The sequence below is a fragment of the Electrophorus electricus genome, chromosome 8 (assembly GCF_013358815.1).
Source record: "Electrophorus electricus isolate fEleEle1 chromosome 8, fEleEle1.pri, whole genome shotgun sequence".
Classification (NCBI taxonomy): domain Eukaryota; kingdom Metazoa; phylum Chordata; class Actinopteri; order Gymnotiformes; family Gymnotidae; genus Electrophorus; species Electrophorus electricus.
In genome coordinates, this window is record NC_049542.1 from 25,255,998 (window position 1) to 25,271,885 (window position 15,888).

At 41.0% G+C, this 15,888-nt stretch overlaps 1 protein-coding gene across 1 annotated transcript; it reads left to right on the forward strand.

The window, feature by feature from the left end:
* The first annotated feature begins 870 nt into the window (after window positions 1–870).
* Window positions 871–15,815, forward strand: LOC113581130 (sterile alpha motif domain-containing protein 14). Its single transcript, XM_035528796.1, has 10 exons — window positions 871–1,065; window positions 7,063–7,119; window positions 8,265–8,425; window positions 8,654–8,984; window positions 9,136–9,235; window positions 9,420–9,488; window positions 12,450–12,588; window positions 12,959–13,060; window positions 14,049–14,204; window positions 14,567–15,815. Exons 2-10 carry the CDS (start codon window positions 7,089–7,091, stop codon window positions 14,720–14,722), a joined length of 1,245 nt encoding a protein of 414 aa, XP_035384689.1. The 5' UTR covers window positions 871–1,065; window positions 7,063–7,088; the 3' UTR covers window positions 14,723–15,815.
* The last annotated feature ends 73 nt before the right edge of the window (window positions 15,816–15,888 follow it).

Below are 15,888 nucleotides of genomic sequence, written 5' to 3' on the forward strand. Positions count from 1 at the left end.
CTTTTTTTTTTAAATATGTGTTTTCACTAAAACACAACCAATACAATCACAGAGTCAATAATGTTTAAAAAATGCCAAACGTGTGGGTGGCTTGGTGGTTCGCACGTTTGCCTCTCAGTGTTGGGGTCTTTGGTTTGAATCCCTATCTGGGTGGAGTTTCCATGTTCTCAATGTGTCTGTGTGGGTTTTTTCTGGGGGTCTTCTGTTTCCTCCCACAGTCCAAATGGAGGTTAGGTTGGTTTGATATTCAAAATTGTCCTATTTTAATGTTTGCATGTATGTCTAGTGAGGGGTTTTTTTCTGTCCTGGTCTTCATCTCCTCCCCTTCCCCTGTACCCACCGCAGTCCTCCAAGGGGCTGTGGTTTTCGATTCGGAGTATGAAGTGCACAAATTTGTTGCTGCTTCGCATCAGTGTGTCTGGTTGTAAAAGCTGATATATGTCTGTAAAACGTCCTTGAGTCTGAGAAAGGCACTATGTAAATAATTATAATAACTTACTGTTACAAAATTATATTTACAAGCCTTTCTGAACAAAGATGCCTTTGAAAGTGAAAAAAAAAAAAAACTCCAAGGAATAAGATTACACAGAGATGCTTATAAATACTTTACTCCGCCAGTGCTCAGTGCTCTGGCTGGGCGAGCATCGGTTTCTGTGACTCAGCCCTACCATCCTCACTCTTCCTAGATATTACAGGTCTTCACTTCCTCATTCTCTGTCCTTCCCTCCCTCCTTTCTCTCTCTCTCTCTTTCTCTCTCTCTCTCAGTCTCTTTCACCCCCTCCCTCTCTCCCTTGCTCTGGCTCCATCTCTCTTGTACACTCCCTCCCTCTCTCCCTCCCTCTCTCCCTCTCTCCCTCCCTCCCTCATCCTTCTGTCCTTGCCTGTTCTGTCTGAGAGTAATTGTGTAGCTCATGCTTGGAGCTGCTCTGATGCTGAGCTGTGTGCAGGACCTGTTTGATGTCGCACTGTTCCCAGATCAGGGAGTCTGGGGCTGCAACCAGCACGATGGCAGCTCACTGTGATATGCCTTGACTGTCGTCCTAAACTGAACACATCATCACAAGGTGAGGCTGTGATGATTTTATTTATGACTACTGCTCATTTACTGCTTCTGTCTCTCTGTCCTTTTTGGCGAATGTCATCCGTGCTATTTAGAAATCTCTCCCCTCTCTCTCTCTCTTTCTCCTGCTATTTTTGCCTGCAAAATGGTATCTGTAAGAGTTCTACTGAGGGCAGCATGTGGTGTGGAGTGGTGTGTGTGTGTGTTTGTGTTTTTGGCGTATAGGACATATTAGCTTTATATATTAGCTAAAGCTAACCCCCACCCCACAGAGTGTGATGACTGCTTATATCTACCCTCTGCCTTCATCGTGGATTTGGCCTCCATCCAGCTTTTATAGTGCGCACTACCAGAGAGTGCACACTTCCAGAGTGCACACTACAAGAGAGTGCATGCTATGATGCCCTGAACTTTATTACTTATTCACTCCTCCCCCATTTTGGCTATGAGGGATTTCTGCTCACTTCTAATATTTTCCCTCTCTGCCTCACTCAAATTGTACCACAACATGCACAACTGTTTCAGAACTCAGTACCTCTCTCCTCTAACTCAGTTCCTAGTTGTCCATGTCTGTCTGTCTGTCTGTCTGTCTGTCTGTCTATCTATCTATCTATCTATCTATCTATCTATCTATCTATCTATCTATCTATCTATCTATCTATCTATCTATCTATCTATCTATCTATCTATCTATCTATCTATCTATCTATCTATCTATCTATCTACTAGGTGTTGTGTTGTGACCTCAGTCCTCTGTAAATGTTTTCATTGTTTGATCTGGAGGCAGGTCATGTTCACAACTTAGCACATATTACATCTGCTGTAGTAAGAAGGAACACCGCATACAACCTTGAGACCTGAATGGAGCAATTTTAGCTGTGTGAACTCAGCTTTCTATCAAGCTGAATACATTGAGTTTCAAAAAACTAACACTGAGCCTGAAAAATAAAAATATAGGATTCATAGAACTCCTCTTTGATAACGAGCATTATGCTCAACTTCGGTCAGCACATAAAATTATATCCAATGGTTAAATAAAATAGTGCTTTACCTGAAACCCCAGAAAGGAGGAGATTTACTCTTATGCCTGGATGTGGTAGGACCTGAAAGACTAGCAGTACGAGAAACAGCTGGCCAGTTACATTAACAGCCATTTACTCTAAGACCATTGGCACTAACCAATGTTAACCAATGAAAAAATAAATAACAGTCCTTTTGTTATGTTGTGCACTTATGTATGGGTATAAAGGCAATGATCACCAACTGACAGAATAACCTAAAATTCCATGACTTAAACTTTACTATGACAAGCCAAAAACATGTTTAGCAAAAAGGTAACACACAAGGAAAAAAACACCTACTTTATTACTTATTCACCATATCCCACCTACCAGATGCAAAATAAGAAATGTATTTATTAGTCATTATTTTGTATGTATGTATTAGTCATAATTATTATCTTTCTCATCTAAAGAATGCACATAATATATAGGATGGTATGATTGCTTGGCCTGTTTTTCATGACTGAACATGGTTGAAGAGCTGGGATGCAATGAGTGTGCAATTCTCTGACAGGGAAGTTATTCTTGGAGGAGTCTGGTGGGCTCCTGGGTTACTTGTGAAAGAAGAGCTGAGAATATGGAGGGAGGTTGTTTTATTTAGGTTCTGTCCCTAGGTGCTGATAATGGCAGAGGTACTCAGGGATGCCAAACTGATAGAAATGGACAACAGAGATCTGCTGAGGTTACAAAAAAACAGCTGATGTGTTCGAGCTGTAGCTTCCTACTAGCTCATGCAGCCATATCAGTGACCCAAGAATCCTCAGGAGATGTTTGCCTAGTAAGCTGTGTTTTTATAAGCTGCATCACAGAATGCTGAATGTTACTGAGAGAAAAGGCATGGTCCAGAAGGCTGTGCATAATAGCACACTTCTCTTTCCAGAGGAGCAAATCTTTGTTCTTCAACTAAGCATTTAAGATGGAATAGGTGATGGTTGCTGCAGCTATTGAGACTCACATTGGCCACTGGCTTAAATACAGCTTTCACACTATTTATGAACACAATATATTAAATAGGACATAAAACCAAGCCTTGCATTACTCCCAAGGGGAGATTAATTAGTATTCCCTGAATGGATCCAAATGAGTAACCTATCAACACTTTTTTGATAAAGGCTTCTACTGAATGAGAGTTTTCAATCTGCCTTATTTACATTCTTTGCCTCCCTTTCAGAAGTGCAACTACTGGCTTGGTTAAAATGACGAAATAAAGCGACAGCTAGCTAGCATCATCTCTGGTCTGCAACTCAGTGTCGATGCAGCTCTCATCGATAGCAGTATTATGGATGACTGTTCAGAACTCTCCCTGAGATGTGCTGTCACCACTGAATAGTATGTGTGCTAGGTTGAACCTTTCATATCCTTTTTGCCTGATCGCTCTTCACATATTGTCACATACCATTTGCAGAAGTCATCTTTTAGATGGGATTAACTAAGTTGGAACTGGGTCCTTTTTTAAACGGCATAGGTCAGTTAAAAATGCTGGCATGAAACTATATTAGCATGTTTTGCCCAAATCACCCCTTTATAGGAGGATGATGACAAAATGACAAGAATTGAATAAGAATCTTAGCATTGTCAGTTTTGAGTGATGACCATTCATAAAGTCTGGGTAAGTCATTCTGCGGTGGAGTAGTGAGCTTGCAAATGGGGATGCTGGCTAAGGAAGCTAATGTTTAATATTTCAGCCAACTGCTTGCTAATGTTTTTTAATACAACTATCCTTACAGTTTCTGTACACATTGTTATCTTGAGCTGTTTGACTAAACCAGATCAGTGTATTGTCAAGAAACTCTACCACTCAATAGCTACAATGGTGCATACTGTATTATTCTTTATTTTTCCAAGGCTAATTTTGCCATTGTTTTGTTAGATTGCTTGGGTAGATCAGATCCAGCTGGGTAAGCTCCTGTAGATTGAACATGTCCTGCTGTAGAGGTACTATTTGTACTATGTCCAATAAGACAGAATTTCGCAGGTGGCATGGTATTCTGTGAACTGCTGAAACTATGCTATTCCAGTTTATTCTAATTCTGCAGAGTAATCCCTCTTCTTGGGAGTCTGTACATATGAATATATTCATTGACCTATCTGTATATACGATCTCAGCTATTTACAGCTCAGGGCATTCTAGGACTGTCTTGCTTAATCACTTTCAGATGACACATCTGTGCTGCTTTCTGTATGTAGAAAATTTAGCTTCCTGTGTCCAGGGCAGTATTTATTCAAATTATTATTATTATTTTTTTTTTCCCCCAGTAGCTTCATATGTTGACTTTACTGGGTCCTTCCAAAGATATTGTCTGGGCACAGAAATGTCAGGAAACATTTGTGAATCTGAGCCCACTTTCCAGGCTTTATTAGCCATGAAGCATGTGAAGTTCCCCTTGGCTCCAGATCAGTGATGGATATGTGTGTGATTTCTATCATCACCTGATGTTTTAAAACTGCATGCAAAAGTGCCTCTACAGGCCTGATGCATTCATTGTCTGAGTCTTACTGATAGTAAACATTATAAGCTAAACATCTACCAGTAGGATTGGAAAATGTTAATGCTTGTTAATATTGTATATGATTGGAGAGAAAAAGCTTAAAATCAGCCTGGAGTCAGCCCATACTGGTTGATTTTGTTACACGGAACCTCAGCAACTAACCAGGTGTTATAAGGTCACACGTGGCAAGCTGCATTAAGCTAGAGGAACAGGGTCAGAGCTCAGTTAGAGTCTCAGTCTCAGACCAGCATTCATACAAGACCACACTTGAACTGGAATAAGTAGTGGTAGATCTTTACTGAAAGTAATGATATCCCTACTTATATATATATTAACCATGTAAAAGTAGAATTATTTTATACACATTTTTACTTGAATTGAAGTACTTTAATATTTTCTAAAGTATAAAAAGAATTAACTTAATTAACAAGTATCAAAAGAATTAACTTAATTAACAAGTATCAAAAGTATTAACTTAATAATTAACTTAATTTGGGTCTACCAATTTAATACTACATAGAAAAAAGTGTTGAATCCCAACTGTATGTTTGGTCCAATTGCTAACTTTTTAGCCTTATTTTGAACAAAAATTAGGCCTACTTGGCTATGACAACAATAAACAAAAATATGAAGTGGTGCTTCTGGAGGATATGGAGCCTCAATATGTTTTTATTCTATAATTATGTGGCAAGGCAGCTGTTTAGATGCTACATCTAGCTGAAATAAGAAAACACTCATTTAAACACAAAATACTCAACTTGACATTAGGGTAATATGAAGGGGTAAGATGAAACACTAGTTGAACTTATCCCCAAGACTTGGGATCATTTTGCCTCACAGCCTCCACTTCGGGAAAAGTGCTTATTGTGGCAATCCAGAACTACACATTTGTTAACTCAATCACATGTTTTTACACACTACCAGTTCATTAACATATCTGATATAACTTTTTAAACTGAAATAAATTACTTTGATTATAGCTGATTTGCCAAAAAAGTTTTTTTTCATCTATCTATCTATCTATCTATCTATCTATCTATCTATCTATCTATCTATCTATCTATCTATCTATCTATCTATCTATCTATCTATCTATCTATCTATCTATCTATCTATCTATCTATCTATCTATCTATCGAGAGAGAGAGAGATTCAAAATTTTATATATATATATATATATATATATATATATATAAAATTTTGAATTTTATAATGTGTGCCATGATTAGTGACTCCGTGCTGTCTTTCAGTCCAGCCTTTTCCAGCCTTTGGTAGGATTTCTCCATATCAGCTACTTCTATTATTTGCCGCTGGTACATACGATGCAGGGGTTTATCCTCATATGATGGTTCCTGTTCCTCATGATTCACATCCTTCTTGAGTTTCTACTGTCTGAGGTATTCACTAAGCACTCCATCACTTGGGACTATTTTTCTGGTGTACGCCTGGATCTTGGTTGTTTCATCCTGGATAGTGGATCTGATGCTCACTAGTCCTCAGCCCCCATTGTTCTGCTTAGTGTACAGTCTCAGAGTGTTCAATTTAGGATGAAACCCTCTGTGCATTTTAAGGAGTTTCCTTGTCTTTATGTCAGTGGCTTCTCTCTGCTCCTTTGGCCAGCTGATTATGCCAGTGGGGTATCTGATGACTAGTAAAGCGTAGGTGTTGGTAGCCTGAATCTTCTTCCCATTCAGCTGACTTATCAAGACTTGCCTCACTCTTTGTATTTGGTATTTGGCTTCATTCATCTACACTTTTGGAACTTTAGAACCACATGGAAGTAATGTTTAAACATTTACTTTTTCATATATACTCTGGCTCCGGAAGCACTTTCATGAAGGACTTCTGTCTGAAACATCCTGTTTCTCCACAATCTCTGTGTACTTTACTACAATTTTGAATCTCTCTCTATAGATAGATAGATAGATAGATAGATAGATAGATAGATAGATAGATAGATAGATAGATAGATAGATAGATAGATAGATAGATAGATAGATAGATAGATAGATAGATAGATAGATAGATAGATAGAGGCTAAAGATCGGTAACACACCATCTGCAGCTCATTACAGGGGCAGCCATGTGCATGACTCAGGTATATGCTTTATCTTTATGGAAGAGGGGGATACATTGTGCTTTAACAATAATGCTTTGTTCTAGTGTAAACAAAAAAAAATGAAATTAAAGAATGTATCTGTCATCCAGGCATTTATAGCCCAACTCAGGGATATTGCTCATTGGCTATGTACAAAACTAGGAGAGAATTTACCTCCTCTTAATGCTTACACATGAACAAACTCATAAACCTGTAAGTTTTGAAATCTTTTGAAGATATACTACCACACTGACTTTGGGGGAACTACATGGCTTATGCATGGTGAGTGCATGCGTGTGTTATAATGGGATTATTACTAGTTATTTATTGGTTGTATTTTCCTCCCCCCACAGTGCTCACTCAACTACGTGTGTCTGTCATGCAGCTCGAGGACACTGAATCTGTGTTTGGTGAGTCTTTCTCATCTGCAGTCTTTGGAGACTTTATCTATTTTACTGCTGCCCTTTGTAATTTTGTAATAGAGAGTGTAGCCCATCTGTTGCCATGCACATTTTGTCAGCCACCCTCTATACTATTCATCGCTGGATAGTACAGGACACTGTTGATTGGGTAAGATTTGGCTGGTGGATTATTCTCAATATGGCAGTGACACTAACATGGTAGTGGCATGGTAGTGCTTGTACTGGGAAAAATGTCAAGCACAGCGGTTTGCCTTGTGTTTTTACACTTATCACTGTCACTGCTGCTTGAGTGGGATCTGGCAGCAAAATATTCAGCCCCCAACAGTCCTTTGGCTAGAAATCGACCATTTGTGCATGGTAACAGATGGACGATAGCTTTAAACTGTAAACCTGCATGTTATTTAGAATAAAATAAAATAGTCTAATAATATGGGTGGTGAGTCTACCAGTACACTATCATGCCATTGTCCATGTGGCACAGTGTCCACATGTATATGTCCATGTCCACATGTATATGTTCATATCTGGGTCTGTATGTAATATGGCCAGAAAAGGTGTGGTGGTATAATAGAGGGGGACAGATGGAGGCTAGTTTTTGTGTAATAGAGGAGGGGGCAGGTGGAGGCTGGTTTTGGTGTAGCTCTCCTTCCTTATCTCCTCCCACAGACCAATGGCACAAAGCCAAACCTGACAGATTTATATTATAAGGGAAGCAAAGTTTCAAAATTAGGAGAATTTACATTATGAGAAGATGGCATTTGCAGCAGTCTTGAGTTTGTCAAGTTTCTCACACACCATCAACAACCTCATCACATGTTTTGTCTTCTTACACCATCATTACCCTGAACACCCTCTTCACATATCTCTAATCTTCGTACACCATTATGGACAAAATCCACACACTATCAGTGACCTCCAAAACTATCAACAACCCCCATACCGCATCACATCAAACTCTACACACCATCAAGAATCTCTATGCATCTCCGCCAAACTCTACACACCACCATCAAACTCTCCAAAATTCAATGCTAGAGTCCCAGCTCTATCACCGCTCTTGATCTTTTCCTGTTTAATGTTGTTTGTGTCCGCTCTCGCTAACTGGGTCATTCTGTCTCACAACATTGGGTCAGCGGACCTAAATGAGGCGATACCTGAGACGGAGCTCCTGGATAACAGCATGCAGAAGGGGCGGGCCCAGCTGCCTGTGAAGAGCCGGAGAAACCGACCGTCTCGCTCACGGCTCCGTGACAGCATCAGCTCGACTGAAGGCGACGACAGCCTCGAGCGCAGGGTTGGTAGCACATTCTGCTGAAAGCCCAATAAAATATAACGCAATATATTTAGGTTATGATACATTTGTAGATTTCCATTGATTTACTAACTTTACATACATTTGAGAGTGTGTATCCTGTGTGGATGGGTGGTTGTGTTTGTGTGTGTGTGTGTGTGTGTGTGTGTGTGTGTGTGTGTGTGTGTGTGTGTGTGTGTGTGTGTGTGTGTGTGTGTGTGTCTTTTATAGTCATTAGACAGCCCCCTGTACTCCGTCCCACCCCAGTCAGGCCTACAAAGTTCACTTTCTCCCGAGTTACTGCTGGATTCAACAGCCTTCCGAAGTCCCACCTCTTCGTCTACCTTCAAAAGTCCTGCCTTCTCATTTGACACCCCCCTCGTGCGTCGCTTACCAGAGGAGGCAAGCGCTGGTTTTCCTGCCCCTAAGGGTCGTTACCGGCAACTCACCAATGCCACGTCTCATGAGGCGCTAGGGCCCACACCCACCAGCTCACCCTGCAGGTCATGTCCTGAAAGTTCTCCTATCTACTTTCGCAGGACTCGACGTCCAGAGAGTGAGGGTACTGGCACCTTCAGTACTTTAACTTTTCCCAAGTGAAAATCCAGGAAAAATGATGAATTTATTATGGTCAGCCTGCATGTTTGGCTACATTTTCAGATTCATTTGTAGTTAGGTAACTCAGTTTAAGTTGTGTCCTGACAATTGGACAGTGCTGGTGTCAGATGACAGTCAGGATGGTAGCCCAGCTGAAGCCGGAAGTCCTACAGTTGTCTTGGATAAGAAAACCAAAAGGAGGTTCCTGGACTTGGGGTAAGTGATAGTGAAATGTACTTCTATGTGCAAGCATTTTATTTCTGTCTTTATTCACCCATGTCCTCTGAGCTTCCATGTTCCTATCTTTACCTCTTCCTGTTTTTACTGCTTCCTGTTTTGACCTCTTCTGTATGTTAGATTTGTTATAGGTCTTTCTCTCACCCCCCCCCCCCCTTCCCAGGGTGACGTTACGTCGTTCCTATGTGAGGGTGAGGAGAGACAAGTCCAACAGACTGTCTATGGGAAACCGGTGGGTCTCTTTAATTTATTTCCTCCCTGTTTTACAGTGTGTTTTTAAAAAAAGGGAGTTATGAAAAGTTATTTCACACTTAATTGCAGTCACTTTTAAACATGGTGCAAGTGACTGTTAGGTGTTAAAAAGTAGTTTGGCAAAAAATCTATTTTCACGTTTCCATTTACCCCAATTGTATTTAGTTCAAGTTCAAGAGATTTTATTGTCATTTCAGCTATATACAAGTACACAACAAAAACAAGACAATGTTCCTCCAGGACCATGGTGCAGCACAAAACAATAGTGCAACAGACAACATGCTACACGAGTGCAAACAGTCCAATATAGTGCAAAATGTCATTAAATAAACATTAAATAAACAATAATAAATACAGGACAGGACAAATACAAAATACAAAATGAGTAGACAGTGCAATTTAGTACAGTACACAGTACTGGGCATATGTAAAGTGAGTTGTGCATAGCAGTCAGTGACATGCTACCCTGAACATAGCAGTCACCGGTAGCAGCCAGAACAGTTCAGAGTACAGTGCTGATTTAGTACAGTACTCTAGCAGCAAGTAGGATAATGTGCAAGACTGCAACAGGGGTGCATAGTTTATTTGTGTGAGGTTTGACTTCAGCACTAGTCCGATGCAAAACAATGCGTGTGTGTGTGTATGGATATGTATGTATGTATGTATGTGTGTGTGTATGTGTGTGTGTGACTGTGTGTGTGTGTGGGTGTGTGTGTGTGTGTGACTGTGTATAAGCATGTGTGTATGTGTGTGTATGTGTGTGTGACTGTGTATGAGCATGTGTGTATGTGTGTGTATGTGTGTGTGACTGTGTATAAGCATGTGTGTATGTGTGTGTATGTGTGTGTGACTGTGTATAAGCATGTGTGTATGTGTGTGTATTAAAGTGCCCATTTTGGAATCTGAATTGGAATTGGAGTTAGCCAGAGTTCAGGAGTCTAATGACTTCTGGGAAGAAGCTGTTGCACAGTCTGGAGGTGCGGGACTGGATGCTGTGGTACCTTCTTCCAGATGGCAAAAGGGTGAACAGTTCATGTGAGGGGTGTGTGGGGTCTTTCACAATGTTGGTGGCCTTCCGGATGCAGCGTGTTGTGTAGATGTTCGTGATGGAGGGAAGAGAGACCCCAATGATCTTCTCAGCTGTTCTCACTATTCTTTGGAGGTTCTTGCGGTCAAAGGCAGTGCAGTTCCCAAACCAGGTAATGATGCAGCTGCTCAGGATGCTCTCTACAGTACCTCTGTAGAAGGTAGTGAGGATGGGTGATGGGAGATGGGCTTCCCTCAGCTTCTGAAGGAAGTAAAGACGTTGCTGGGCTCGCTTGGTGATGGAACTGGTGTTCAGGGTCCAGGTGAAGTTCTCCGCTATGTGAACACCAAGGAACTTGTTCTTGATGACTCCACTGAGGAGCCGTTGATGGCAAGCGGGGAGTGATCTTGCCTTGCTCTCCTGAAGTCAACAACCATTTATTTTGTCTTGTCAACATTCAGATACAGGTTGTTGACCTTACACCAGCTCACCACTTCTTGCACTTCCTCTCTGTATGCTGACTCGTTGTCTTTGTTGATGAGACCCACCACGGTCGTGTCATCAGTGAACTTGATGATGTGGTTGGAGCTGTGCATCGCTGCACAGTCATGAGTCAGCAGTGTGAACAGCAGAGGGCCGAGTACGCTGCCCTGCGGAGCACCAGTACTCAATGTGGTGGTGTTGGAAGTGTTGCTCCCAATCCGGACAAACTGAGGTCTACCAGTCAAGAAATCCAGGATCCAATTGCAGAGGGAAGTGTTCAAGCCCAGTAAGCTCAGCTTTCCAATCAGATGCTGAGGAACAATGGTGTTGAATGCTGAACTGAAGTCTATGAACAGCATTCTTACGTAGGTGCCCTTTTTATCCAGATGTGTGAGTGCCAGATGAAGTGTGGTAGAGATGGCATCATCTGTAGAGCGGTTGGGGCGGTACGTGAACTGCAGGGGGTCCACAGAAGGGGGAAGCTGGGTCTTGATGTGTCTCATGACGAGTCTCTCGAAGCACTTCATTATGATGGATGTGAGTGCGATGGGACGGTAGTCACTGAGACACGACACCGTGGGCTTCTTAGGCACAGGGACGACGGTGGTGGTCTTGAAGCATGTTGGGACCACGGTGCAGCTCAGAGAGATATTGAAGATGTCTGTCAGGACATCTGCAAGCTGGTCAGCACATTCTCTGAGCACACGACCCGGGATGTTGTCTGGTCCAGCAGCTTTCCGTGGGTTAACTCCACTCAGAGTATGCTTCACATCAGCTGCCGTCAGGCACAGCACCTGGTCATTTTGCGGAGGGATGGACTTTTCTGCTGCAACGTTGTTCTGCGCTTCAAACCATGCATAGAAGTCATTCAGTGCATCTGGGAGGATGGCATCACTGTCACAGGAAGGTGATGTTTTCCTGTAGTTAGTAATGGCCCGAATGCCCTCCCACATGTGCCGTGTGTCACCAGTGTCTTTGAAGTGTCCATGGATCCTCTGTGCGTGTGTACGCTTTGCTTCCCTGATCGCACGTGACAGTTTGGCTCTTGTTTTCCTGAGAGCCTCTCTGTCACCTGTTCTGAAGGCTGAGTCACGGGTCCTCAGTAGCATGCACTGCTTGGTCAAGACTTGGTTAATTGGTCAAGACATACTTGCCATTTAGTTTTTAAGGTTTGCACTAGGTCTTTGAGGCTAATGTAGCTAATGGAAGCTTATTCACACTAAGTAGCATTCAAACTGTATGTCAAAGTCATCATACACTTGCCTTAATCTGTGCCAAGTTGTCAAGTGATCTCAAATAGACTTGTTTGTGTAGTTTCAAACACTAAAATGAGGTACATGCTATTAGTCTAAAGACAAGACAAAAACATGGCCTGACTGTTCCTTCAGAATGTCTGCTAAGTTTGTTGCATATGCGCTCTGCTGCATGCAGAGAACCAAGCGAGAACACGTCCCGCAACTCGGGATCCTTTGTGCCTTTTTCCTGGTTCACTGATGGTCACCGTGGAGCCACCTCCTCCTCTCCCAAGATGGCAGCACACTCCAGCACCCTGGGAAAATCAGATTCCCAGGTATACCCATAGCCATGACGACATTACAAAATTGATCAGTAAGCCATTAACATGTATTTCACTGGAATATTGCCCACAGCAGGACCAAGAAATATAGGCAAACCTTGTAACATCTGAAAAGGGGCATATTGATAACATGCTCTAATAATTGCGATTACATTTGATTTTATAACAGTCTTCTTACGTCCTGCAGCAGTTAGAAGTAAACTATACAGTTAAGCCCCTTTCAGTGTGGGTTATGATTTCAGTACAATATAGAGCTCAGTCATTGCATGACAGCATATCTGTGACAACGTTTTTATTAGCTTTGTTCAGGTTTTAATTAAAGTTAATTTAAGTATTTGCAATTGTCTCTCCACCTTATCTCTAGGAGTCAGCGTTCAGTGATGAGTTTGTCCCCCAAAGCCACACCCCTCCGCAAGACTCACGCTCATCTCACCCCTACCACACGCTATCTCAGTCTTCAGATGAAGTGAGTAATGATGCCAAATTTTGAATAGACTGTACAGCTTTAACAAAATCTTCTTAGCTTTTATTTCCAGGTATATTCCTTTACAGATGGGAAATTGACACAACTAATGTGAAAGACACAACTAAAAGTTTAATTTGCAATTTTGAAGACTGCACAATTAAGTCTGTGCAAATACTGATGACAGCCAACAGAGGGCGTTGCATCAGACTGCAAAAACACACTGCACTATTGTCCTAGTAACTATAGAATTGTTGCCAAGCCAATCGTGAGATCTAAATCCAGTAAAGTTCGTATTTTATTTGATGAGGACTGGACTGCTCTCCAACCCACCACTAAAGCAAGCAGGATATAATGATGGTTACAACCTAGAGTCCTGACAGATCTTTGGCATAACATAAGCATCATGTGATTTTTCTGGTTTCACATTAGACACAAAGACATTATGTCATTGTGTTCAAAGGATATGCAAGTGTACAAAATGAGACATATAATTTATATATTTATGTTTGATAAATGCTATGATAAATGTATGCTAAATGCAAAAATGTTCATGTATTTATTTCAAAATGGCTCATTTTGTGGTATATGGCAGTGGTAGAATTGGCATCTTAGTCTTCCACTGTAGAATTACACCTTAGGCTGTAACAGTGCTGAATAAATGTACTCTATATACTCTGTATTCTGTCTTCCATTATATAAGTAGATTATCAATGTGTTATCACACATTGTTACTCAATATATTACCCTGTAAATAAAGATGCAGTTAGACTGTAACAGTGGTGTTGTAAAGCATTATAGAATGATGCTTTAACCCAATTAATTGTTAACTGTAAACCTACTGCCTCTTTTGCAATTCACAAATTTTAATACAGATTAAAATAATTACAACATGCCAGTAGAGACTAAATCTGTTTGTCCTCTCCCCTCTTCTCTTTCTTTTCTCTTTCTCATTTGCTGATCCTCTCTACCATCTGCCGTGCCTCTGTAGCCTTCAGAAGAGCCTCAGTGCCTTGTGTCTTCATGGAGTACTCAGCAGGTCTGTGACTGGCTCAAGAGCTTAAACATGGAGCAGTACATCCCAGAGTTCAGAGCCAAGGACATAGACGGTGATCTCTTACTGCAGATGGACGGCACCAAGCTGAAGGTGTGTGTGTGTGTGTGTGTGTGTGTGTGTGTGTGTGTGTGTGTGTGTGTGTGTGTGTGTGTGTGTGTGTGTGTGTGTGTGTATGTGTGTGTGTGTGTGTGTGTGTGATTTTGTGTATATTACCTGGCTGCCACCTGGTGGTATTAGCTTGTAATTATCCCAATATCCTCAAAGTCGAATAATATTTATGATAAACTGTCCATGTTGAAATAAAAAGACTCTTAAAATGACACAGTCTAAAAATGTTATTGAGAGAATCTTGTTTCAAAGACTCTGTTGTACTACATACAGTATCAAACAACATTATCAGTAAGCATCAGCCATTGCGTAACCACACTGACCCTGGCATGTGGGTTGTACAGGGCCTGGGTGTGCTGAACTCGTCAGACCGCAGTTTACTGAAGCGCCGCATCCGAGACATTCACAACGCTGCTGAGAAGGAGCGTAAGGCTCTGGACAAGCTTGAGAAACAGAGGGAGAAACAGAGAAAGAAAGACCAAGAGCAGAGGAAAATTTAACAGACCCCTGCAAGACGGCACATACAGACAATGCTCGTTCACCCTCTCAATGGCAATGATATGTCTTTTTGTTCGTTTTGTTATGTTGTACTGAACTTATTGTACTATATTATTCTGTATTACGTAGCAGTATATCTCAAAGGCTCCTATTTTCGCCCATCTCCCCCAAGTTCATATTTCTGGACAGGATGGGCGGAATTAGGAGTACTACACTATTACACTTATCTGTCCTTGCTATGCCAAAAAATAGCTTAGCAGAATTATAACTTGTTATAATACAGTGGATGTGTGATATACCCGTGTAATAGAGCTCGGTTAGATTGTCTGTGCTTCGTCCCACTTTTACAGTAGCCTTTGCTTCAGCACTGCAGCAGGGATGTTTGGCAGAAAGAAACGGAAAGATGGAAGCAACTAGATATAACCAGCTGCATTACCACAGGTCCTCACATAGAGAATGATGCAGATCATTCTACCACCAAATCCTGTTCTCTTCTCAGCGACGTGCTGAGCAGCTTCACTTTCACTTGCAGGTTGGGAACTAAATTATAAAATGTGTAAAATGAACTCCGATTGATATGCAAGTTAGTTTACATTTAACAAGAATTAAAAGAACTGGAAAGATGCATGCATACCATACAAGCTCACTTTGGACAGGTTTGGATGAAAAGAAACACACTCAGAGTGTGGAAGAGTGCAGAAAGACATGCCTATGTTTGTTACAGTACACAGACTGCTCCTATTTTTTTTTATATTTTTTTTTTATGTGAAGTCTGAGTGTCCACATTATACAGACAGAAACATATTTTTAATTAAGCCTAACTCCAAAATGTGGCTCCCAAATAAGAGATTTGCACCACTGGACTATTTTCTCATACACTTCTCCTACAATTAGGTAAACAATTCCCCCATGCACTGACCACAGACAACAAGAAAATATGCACAAAGTCATGACTTTTTGTTTCATGATCCAGTTTTCAAATACTGCTCAAGAAGATGGAAACTGTAACCATTAGCTTTTAATATGACTGTGAATGAATGACAGTAGATGAATAAATAAATAAATAAATAAATAAATTCATTTCATTTAAATAAATTACAGCTACCTTGCATAAAATTCTGTATAATTTTATATAAATATAAACTCTATTGTAATTACTTGAATGTTT